Source organism: Carassius auratus, unplaced genomic scaffold (genome assembly GCF_003368295.1).
Source record: "Carassius auratus strain Wakin unplaced genomic scaffold, ASM336829v1 scaf_tig00027689, whole genome shotgun sequence".
In the NCBI taxonomy this organism is placed as follows: domain Eukaryota; kingdom Metazoa; phylum Chordata; class Actinopteri; order Cypriniformes; family Cyprinidae; genus Carassius; species Carassius auratus.
In genome coordinates this window covers 28465-38783 of record NW_020525615.1, presented here as the reverse complement: position 1 = coordinate 38783, position 10319 = coordinate 28465, and the positions used below count along the sequence as shown (strand labels likewise).

At 42.0% G+C, this 10319-nt stretch overlaps 1 protein-coding gene across 1 annotated transcript; it reads left to right on the top strand.

Moving 5' to 3' along the window:
- Positions 1-603: 603 nt before the first annotated feature.
- LOC113079346 (uncharacterized) lies at positions 604-9713 on the top strand. The gene is made up of 6 exons (XM_026251598.1): positions 604-619; positions 1017-1160; positions 2080-2277; positions 2373-2535; positions 2765-2841; positions 9294-9713. Exons 2-6 carry the CDS (start codon positions 1158-1160, stop codon positions 9600-9602), a joined length of 750 nt encoding a protein of 249 aa, XP_026107383.1. The 5' UTR covers positions 604-619; positions 1017-1157; the 3' UTR covers positions 9603-9713.
- Positions 9714-10319: the final 606 nt, after the last annotated feature.

Here is a 10319-nt window from a genome sequence, read left to right as displayed (position 1 = left end):
TGTTGTTGTTGTTGTTTTTTTCTTGGTTGCCTGGTTGCGCATATTTAGTGTGAAAAAAAGTGAACGTACAGGCCATACTATGTGTCATGTTTAAACCAACATTGTAAACATAATCATAGATGACGCCACAGGTTTTTATTTAAAAGAAAGAAAGTTGCCTGTGTATGTATCTAGGCCTAGGCAATTTATATTCTCAATACTTATTAAATTAAAAATTAATATTACTTTATTGGATTTGTACTAGTTACTTGAATGCAATAACTTAATCGATCAGACTAAATTTGACATGGTCGAACCTGTTACGGCAAGCAATAATATTTTTAAGGATGACCTAAATGCAATTGAGGAAATGAGGAAACTATCCAGACACAGGTGGATGAAGGTTAACTAATCAGTGACTAATGAGAACAGGTACAGACTAGACAGAGCATATTTGTGACAATGTTCCCTTACCTTAGAATTCTCAGTGTGTAGTTGCTATGGCTGGTATAGTTACTAACAACTAGTATGCTTTTCTCCCTTCTAATGTTAGGTACCCAACTCATCTTCAATACATTGAGCTTCTGTCAAATGTGATAATGGATTACCCATATCTAAGGAAAGTATTGGGTCTGGATATGTAAGTTTTCAATGTATGTAATGTTCTTCAAAATGAGTTCATAGTTTTTCAATGAATAATAATAATTAGAAATGAATTATTGGGGATACCAGTTTTTTTGTCAAGAATACACTTTCTAGTAGGTCCATTTGGTATTTTATTTCATGGCAGTAAACTGTTTTATGAGGAAGAAAGCTCTGTATTTTCATGATGCGTTTAGGAAATTCTAAAAGGCTTTTAAATTTATAAGTCAAACTCTTCAAGAACATACTGCAAGTATGCATATACCCAAAATGCACCTGGTCAAAAAATTGTGTATACAACAAAATAAACTTGCTCCATAGGTTTTGCAATGAGGCTGACTGTTAGCATGAAGGTAAATGTTTCATTAAAAACTACAATCTCTTGTTGTTTCAAGGATGCCCTGCTTGAATCACTCAGAAATAAGTTTAAGAAGGAAAGGCAGCCTCTTGTTGCCAACAATGAAATACAGCGACTGAAAGAGAGATGGGCAAGAAGGAAGCGACCTCTTCAGACAGCGGAAGCTTATCCAAGTACCATGGTAAAAATCTTGAATTTGGCAGTAAACTTTGTATAATTGCAATTTCTGCGATAATCCATGGACATCATCGTCATTTTAAAGGATTAAAAAATGGCAAGGCCTGCAAAATATCTGTTCAAATCCTGTCTTCATATTTTCAGCCCTTGAAATTAATTCAGTTTTACAGTATGAACATCACATGAAATATGAAAAGCAATATTATATGGAAATCAATATTTGGACATAATGAAAAGTATTATTCAATGGCATTATCTATACTTAAAACAGTGATACATTTTGAAAAATAAAACTTGTGATTTGCTTATACCTGATCCTTCTGCTATTACGAAAACATTTGGCTGTTTATAGCATTATCTCTTTTAATGTGAAAAAAACACTAAATAATAATTTTAACGATGTATTGCCATAAAAAAATTATTCATACCCACCTATTAAATTAACTTTTTTTGCATTCAGTCCTTATTTAAACATAACGTGCATCTTAAAGGCCATACTTTCACTGATTGCTTTATTATTAAGAAACTTGGCATTGTGCTGCATCCTTTTTCCAGACTCCAATACTCTCCAGGAGGACAATCATTTTGGCCTTCAAAAACCCTGATAAATGTTATTTTCCAAAATGGGAAGCTAATAGTATAATAAGATGCATCTTATGTTCTACTAAAGAAATGATTGTATTGTGTATATAGTGTAATTTGTGACTACAGGCCAATGTCATGCCAAAATTTACAGTTAACTCGAACCTGGTTCCAACGAGTTGATTGGTCACTGTAAATTTCAACTGAGAATATTTTGGCTTTTTTGTAGTTATAATAAGTCTATGCAGAATGACCATTGGTCCTTTTCCCCTCATATTTTTAAAGTCGCTGCTCCCAATGTTGTAGTTTGAGAGTTTGTAACAATTTAACTACCCCAATAGGTTGATGCAGGAGAAGATGAAAGAAGCATCAGGGAACATCTCCGAGTAATAAAGGAGGAAACCGAGAAGCTTAGACCAAACTTGGAGCTTCTTAAAGAAAGGATGGCGCTGATAAAAATCTACCGGAGACACTTTGTGTCTAACCACAGCACGGAGGAGATTATCTCTAAATTTCCATGTTTCAGACTGGCCAAAATGGTAAGTACAGTAGTGTATTAATTTCCTCCATAGTTATGACTTATGACTAACAAGTTATGACTGTCTTTTCTACTTTGCCTTCATCTTAACATAAGCTCCTTTGGGATCTGAGAGACCGTACCAACGTTGATGTGGACCAACAGATTCTCTCTCAGCTCTCGGTAATGGCACCTAAAATCCTTAAAGTTTCACGGAGTCCCCTGATGGAGAAGTTCAGGTGTGTGGTTGATGACTGTGAAGATGGCAGACTGAAAAAAGGTAATTAAATCTGCACTGCTTAGATTTTCTGTGTATCACTGTCTGACACCCATATCTGCCTGAGATCATACGTTCCTGCATGTATCTGTCTTGTGTAATAATAAAGACTAATTTCTAGTTTATTAAAGGTAGTAATAATTACTGTCTTGGTAACTAATTGAAAAACAAAGAAAACTAGATAAAAGCATCCACCCATGTTATGTTAACCTAATTCTTGTTTTATTTAAAGGACTACAGTTGGAAGCAGCTATTCTGCTCTTGCCTGCACTGTTTAAGGAGGACCCGGGGTTGCTGTTTGAAGTTGAGGTGAGGCATGAACAACAGTTGACTGAGTGTAAAGCAAGTCTAATTAAAGCACTACAATTATTGCTCAATTTGCTGTGCAAATGACTTCAATGCAAACATTAGTTTTTGTTTGCTGGTCTACACAAACTATGCTGTCAAAGTTAAGAGAAAATTACATTAATTTTCAGTTAATGGCCAAAAGTATGAGCAGTTGTATGACAGGAGTTAAAATTAATTATAAAACTGATAGTTCCGGTCCTTGATTCTGATTGGTTAAGCGTTGTAAATTACTCAACAAACATATACCTGTGACTTAATTACTTTAAAGGTACATTGTGTAGTTTAAGTGTATTATTAGCTAAAATCAATGTCTTTATAATTATAAAACGGTTAGTTCCAATCCTTGATTCTGATTGATCAATAGCTGTGTTTTATTGCACGATAAAACGGCTATGAACACTTCAACCAATGGTTCTCTATATTACTACAACACCCATGGCAACCACTCTTGGCAACCTAAACACATGTTTGTGTCACGCTGTCTAGTCTCTGTTTCCCTGGGTGTCCACTAGTGGGCTCACTTCCCCTTAGGCACTTCACCGTAGGCACTAGAAATCCTCTAGTCTGGTCCTGTCTTCACAGTAATTGCACTCCTGTTAATTGCACCAGGTGCAGCAACTCTAGTGTCATTAGTCTCCCTATATATTCCAGTCTTTTCCTGTTGTTTGTACGGAGTCCTTACCCTTCGTGTGTCCAGCATTCTCGTCCCCCGAGATTCTTCCTGTCTGCTCGTCCTCTGAGTCCTCTCATATTCCGAGTCCCTTTTCCTGTCCCTTTCCTTTGTTTGTTTTGTTTGGACTGTCTTTTTGGTTTTGACTTTGGCTGTATTTGACAAAGATTTGGATTACCTTTTTATTAAAATACCTGCAATTGGATCTCTCGCTATCCCTGTGTCTCTCTGGGTACACGATCGTCACCGAAGGACTCCATCAAACAGATCTAGCGGTATGTCCTTTCATGTCTCCTCTCCAGCCAGTATGGTGGAACGGAGGGCGAAATACATTAAGTTAACCACCTTCTGCCAGGAGGGCAATGATGTGGGTGCCATGGCGCTGGTGTTCTGGTCCCTGGCCGAGGGCATGGGGTACAATGACGCGGCCCTTAAAGGGGGGGTGAAATGCTCATTTTCACTCAATCTCCTGTTAATCTTGAGTACCTATAGAGTAGTACTCCATCCTTCATATCTCCAAAAAGTCTTTAGTTTTATTATATTTATAAGAGAAAGATAGTCGTACCGTTTTTTCCGGAGAAAGATAGTCATACCGTTTTTTTTTTTTTTCTGAAAAACACGAGCGGCTGGAGGCGTGAAGTGTGGGCGGAGCTAAAGAATCACGAGCGCGAGTAGGCTTTTGCGTTGAGAGCGTCTGGAAACTGTGACATTACCGTGAGGAAAAAAACATCATCCAAAACAAACCATGGCTAACAGTCAGATTCAGCCGTATATTTATGATCCAGAATCAGATCAGATCAGACTATATTACAGCAGGACGTCTCCATGTGGTATGTATTGAAACTGTATATATCTTAGCGATTTTTGGAAAAATGACTAAGTTCCACTTTTTGTCGTCTTTCTTTTTTTTTCTTTAAATGTGGGAAGTGCAGTTTGATGCCAACATCGCATGTTGTTTACTTGATGTGCTTACGGCCCGATAGTTAAGTTAATAACACAGAGATATTTGAAGCAGTTTTACTCACCGCCTGCGGTTCCAACACATGATCGTGACCCTTTTTCGTTTGGACTGCATCATCCTTAAGAAATAAACGATGTGCAAATCCGGCGTCAAACTGGGCCTTGTTTGTAAAACAAGCATCTTCGAAATGCAGGGAAAAACACAAACACTTGCACAACTCCGTTGATGCTCTGTAAAAATAAACTCCATCCACTGGTAATCTGTGCGGGGTTGTCTTGCCCTAGCAACCAAAAACACACTTCTTTTGTGACATTTCGCTCTCTCGCTCTGGTCAGTGAATATGTCTGCTCTGCTCTAAGGGCGCGCGCGCTCTTCCGGGAGAAGTGCCCTTAGGACCCATATAAGGAAATTCCGCTCCATCTAACGTCACACAGACCCATACTCGAAAAAAACTTTCCGAAACTTATGACAAACCGGTTGTTTATGTTGTTTAACATGGGAATCCAACTCTTTAACAGTGTAAAAAAACTCTGTATGCATGAAATAGCATTTCACCCCCCCTTTAAGGACTATTGTAATACTGGACTGGATGACTCGGTTCCTCAGAAGGAACTGGATCAATTGGACACATTCGGGTTCTGAGAGTTTGTGTGCTACTTGCAGCATCGGCGTCCGTGGGATGCCCCAGCCACTCCTGTCTCTTCCGGTAGGATGGCCGCCAGCCCAGCGCCACTGCCAAAGATGGCCGCCAGCCCAGCGTCACAGCACAAGGTGGCCGCCAGCCCAGCACCATGATGCAAGATGGCCGCTGGCCCAGTGCCACTGTCCAAGATGGCTGCCGGCCCAGCGCCACTGACCAAAATGGCCGCCGGTCCAGCGCCACGGCCCAAGATGGCTGCCGGTCCAGAGTTATGGCACAAGATGGCTGCTTATCTATCGCCTCTGTACCTGATAACAGCCACAATTGACCCTCCAGAGTCAAGTCAGGTTCCTGTTGACCTTCCAGAGTCGAGTCAGGTCCTTGTGGACCCTCAAGAGTCAGGGTTAATCACCGTCGACCTTCCAGAGTCAGGGCTAGTTCCTGTTGACCTTCCAGAGTCGAGTCAGATGCCCGTTGAATTTCCAGAGTTGAGTCAGGTTCCGATTGACCCTCATAAGTCGAGTCAGATGCTCGTGGACCCTCCAGAGTCGAGTCAGGTGCTCGTGGACCCTCCAGAGTCAGGGTTAGTCACCGTAGACCTTCCAGAGTCAGGGCTAGTGACCATCGACTTTCCAGAGTCAGGGTCAGTCACTGTCAACCTTTCAGAGTCAGGGTTAGTTCGTGTTGACCTTCCAGAGTCGAGCCAGGGACTCGTGGACCCTCCAGAGTCGAGGCAGGTGCTCGTGGACCCTCCAGGTCAGGGTTAGTCACCATTGACCTTCCAGAGTCAGGGTTAGTCCCCTTTGACCTTCCAGAATCAGGGCTAGTCACCGTTGACCTTCCAGAGTCAGGGCTAGTTACCGTGGACCTTCCAGAGTCAAGGCTAGTCACCGTTGATCTTCAAGGACAGAGTCAAGTCACCGGTGACCTTCAAGGACAGAGTCAAGTCACCGGTGACCTTCAAGGACAGAGTCAAGTCACCAGGGACCTTCAAGGACAGAGTCAAGTCACCGGTGACCTTCAAGGACAGAGTCAAGTCACCAGTGACCTTCAAGAACAGAGTCAAGTCACCAGGGTTCTTCATGGGAGAATTCAAGTCACCACTGATCTTCATGAACAAAGGCAAGTCACCATTGATCTTCATGAACAAATACAAGTCACCAATGATCTTCATGAACAAATGCAAGTCACCAATAATCTTCATGAGCAAAGTCAAGTCAGCACCGATCTTCTGGAATCCAGTATAAACACCATGGGATTATCAGAGTCTCGTCACTTCTCTATGGAACTACCAGAGCCTCTTCACGTCTCTGATGAACTACCAGAACCGTTCCACGTCTCTGCTGAACTACCAGAATCTCTCCTCGCCTCTGCGGAACTTCCAGAGACTCGTCATGTCTCAGTCAAACTCTCTGAGCACCCGACTGTTCCTGTTGTGGCCACGGAGGCTACCCTTAACATGCTCATGTTCTATGTTTCAGACTTGCCAAACCAGACTTGTCCTCCTGTTGGTTCGGCCGCACGGATGTGGTGGTCTTCTGCTCCGCCCTGGGGGCTTTCTGCCTCGACCACAAGGATGTGGTGGTCTTCTGCTCTGCCGTGGGGGGCATCTTGTTCAACCACACGGACGTGGTGGTCTTCTGTTCCGCCCTGGGGGGCTTCCACCCTGACCACACGGTTGTGGTGGTCTTCTGCTCCGCCCTGGGGGGCGTCTGGTTCGGCCGCACGGTTGTGGTGGTCTTCTGCTCCACCCTGGGGGACTCCGATCTCGACCATACGGATGTGGTGGTCTTCTGCTCTGCCCTGGGGGACTCCGATCTCGACCATACGGATGTGGTGGTCTTCTGCTCTGCCCTGGGGGGCACCCGTTCTGACCACACGGTTGTGGTGGTCTTCTGCTCCGCCCTGGGGGGCTTCCGTCCCGACCACACGGTTATGGTGGTCTTCTGCTCCGCCCTGGGGGGCTTCCGCCCTGACTACATGGTTGTGGTGGTCTTCTGTTCCTCCCTGGTGGGCGTCACGTGATGTCCTTCTTGGACTTTTTGTGTTTTTTTTTTTTTTTTTGTTCTCCTGTCTGTGTCTTTCTGTTTCCTCCTATGGACCTGGCCCTCCGTCCCTCCCCCTGATCCTCCGCCGGTCCACCACCCTCCAGGACTCCTTGTTTTGTGTTGCACTTCTCTTGTCTCTGTTTCCCCATTTTACCTGGTCGTCTTGTCTCTGTTTCCCCATTCTACCTGGTCCTCTTGTCTCTGTTTTACCATTTTATCTGGCCCTCCGTCCCTCCCCCTGATCCTCCACCGCTCCACCTCCCTCCTGGTCTCTTTGTGTCTTTGGTTTTCCCTTGGACACAACACAACTGCGTTGCGACAGGTTTAGTCTGTCTAGTGCCTATACAGGACATTTGAACTCTGTGTCAGTACCTCACAGACCAGACGGGGATTTATCATGTCGTGTTGTGCTGCATCCAGTGTAGCATCACTGATTATAATGAGTATTTTGTCACGCTGCGTCACTCGCGTCCGTTAGACAGGGTGTATAGCCTAAATAAGAAAGTTAAATACACCCTGTCTAACGGACGCGAGCGACGCAGCGCGACAAAATACTCATTATAAGCATTATTTCTTTGATATTTATTTTAGTGTTTTGCAGGCGGCGTTCACTGACAGAGTGCTCAAATAAACACGAACTGACGAGTTGAATAGGATGTGTTTTATATTATATACATATAAATATATCCTGTATATAGGCCTAATATAGCCTATATAAATTATATTACATGCATGCACAGTTTAAGTCAGCTTTAATCACCTTTTTTGGTAATTCCATGAACACTGCTTGCATAGTTTATTTCGCAGTTTGATATGAAAGGATACGCACAAAGGAAGCGCGCACCGTCTTTGAGCACAGGACCGTCTGCGTTCGCTTAACTTGCACCTGATAATAAAGTGAAGTGGAGCGCGTGTCTGAAACGTTTCCTGTTCAGTCATTCTGACTGCGAATGAATAAATTCACTTCTTGTCATGAGAAAAAGTGACAGAAGCAGCAGTTGTGAGTGGATGGCCATCCCTGCCACCGTCGTAATATAATTTGAATACGTTAAACTGGAAAAAAATGATCGCTTTCGTTAATGAGCAAATTTTGACACTAATGTTTTATATATGTATATATATATTTATTATTATTATTTTTTTTTTAAACACCGCGCCACCGGCGGTTGTTGGTCCATGACCACCGCGGTGGTAAAAATCAGCCACCGTCACAGCCCTAGTGGAGTATTGTGAAAGATCGAGAAAGTGAGTGTACTTGCATTTACAGTAGACATGTAGACATGTAGACATGTATTCAGGAGAGTCCTATATTCGTAATAAAATAATCCGTTTGAATGTCTGCTGCGATTACCTTGTCCTTTTAACACAACGTTAAGGGGTTTTCTCATGCCTATAGTCATGTCAGTTGCATCTTCCTTCCTCGTGATAACAAGTTTGACTCAGAGCCTTCCAATATAAACGTCCTTCTCTACCGATTCCAGATGACTCACTCATAAAGACAGTCTTTGCCTCCATCTTTTGGCAAAATAATATATGTAACTTCTGTTGCTGTTTACGGCTGGACAGGGACTTTTTTTTTTTTTCAGCAGAAGGAATGCTTTTAGTGATTTTACTTCATGAAAGTTGAATAGATACACATTTTTCGCCTTTAATATTGGTATTGTGTGGCAACCGTTTTATAAAAGCAATAAGGTACTCGAGGCAAGTGCTGTTTTGTGATTCCTACACAGTGTACCTAATAATATTACTGCGCAAGTGCTGTTTGTCACGGTCTTTGCTGCTGCATATGTTGCTTAGTAACCTCTTTAAAACCACATTGCTTGGCAGATGAATAAATGTGTAATTTTTTGTTGCTGGTTTTTATTTTGTGAATAAAATATTAAAATATTTTTATGGAGTAAGTTTTATAAATGCAATAAGTTCTTTGAATCCATGTTTTACATTGGATGTAGAACAGCAAGGGGGTTTTAGGCACTCCGCTCCTTAAATTCACAAAAACAACTGCTTCAATGGGCTTACTGTTTTATTCAACGATTTAAGGTTTGCCTTTCAAATAAATGAAGATGGTTAATGCTATTATCCCTTCTCCCCCAGGGCCATGCTCAGACCTGCCCTCCTGACACACCAACACCTAAAATGGTGCTCAAAGGCTGCAGGGAGGGTAATCCCATGCAATACGACCACATTGTCGTCATGTTGGATGGCCAGTCCATTACTGAGGAGAGTGAGGACATCTCAATGGCACTGGGCCTCATCCTTTGCACATATTTTCTGTTTGGGATCCAATATCCTAAAGGACTGAAAAAGACACTGACCTTCCTGGAGTGCATTGTCTTAAAAATGAAGGATGCAGCCGGACTTCCCGTCACAATTAAAAGAGTGTACAGCTCAATCTGTGCATAGAGTCTCTCTGTCTCTCTCTCATATTCCATTTTCTATTTTTTCAGCCAGTGTTGTTAGTTAAAAAGCACTGATTATATTTGCAACTAAAATAAATGAATTAAACTGTTAAAAGTGTAATGTATTTTCTTTATCAGTAAGCTTTTAGTACAGGGTTTTGAATCTTTCAATCCATGATTTGGTATAAAATCGTCATTTAGAAGCATATTGACTCAAACATTGAAGTATAATGATATGATAATGGCCTACTACCTAAAAAAAAGTTTGTATAAAGCACTATTTGACAAATGTGCTGTGAAGCTTAAGTGCCATTAATGCCAAAAGAGGTTCCCCTATAACGACCCAAAGAACCAATGTGGAGCGCCATTTTTGTTGAAGAAATTGTAAACAATCAAGGTGCTTTATGGCACCTCTTATGGTTCTACATAGCACCATTTGACAAAGGTGCTGTATAGCACCTTTAAAGATAAGTGCTATATGGCACTTAAAGTGGTTCCCCTATGATTACGAGCCAAAGAACCACTTTTAGTGCTATTTAGCACCTTTTCTTTTTAGAGTGTAGTGTTTCAGTAAAGTTCGACAGGGAAAAGTCAACATGCCAGAATTTGAGCAAAGGAAATGGGAAATGGATATTCATTTTTGAGCGAGTTCCTTTTGTTAATGCACCGTCACACACAACAGATCTTAACAGGAATGAAATGGAAAGCAGAAAGGCCTCCA

Excerpts from the sequence above, each read along its gene's own strand:
- LOC113079346 (XM_026251598.1), top strand. Across the intron at positions 2,278-2,372 it reads GTTTCAGACTGGCCAAAATG|CTCCTTTGGGATCTGAGAGA; the intron begins GTAAGTACAGTA and ends TCTTAACATAAG. Across the intron at positions 2,536-2,764 it reads AGATGGCAGACTGAAAAAAG|GACTACAGTTGGAAGCAGCT; the intron begins GTAATTAAATCT and ends TTTTATTTAAAG.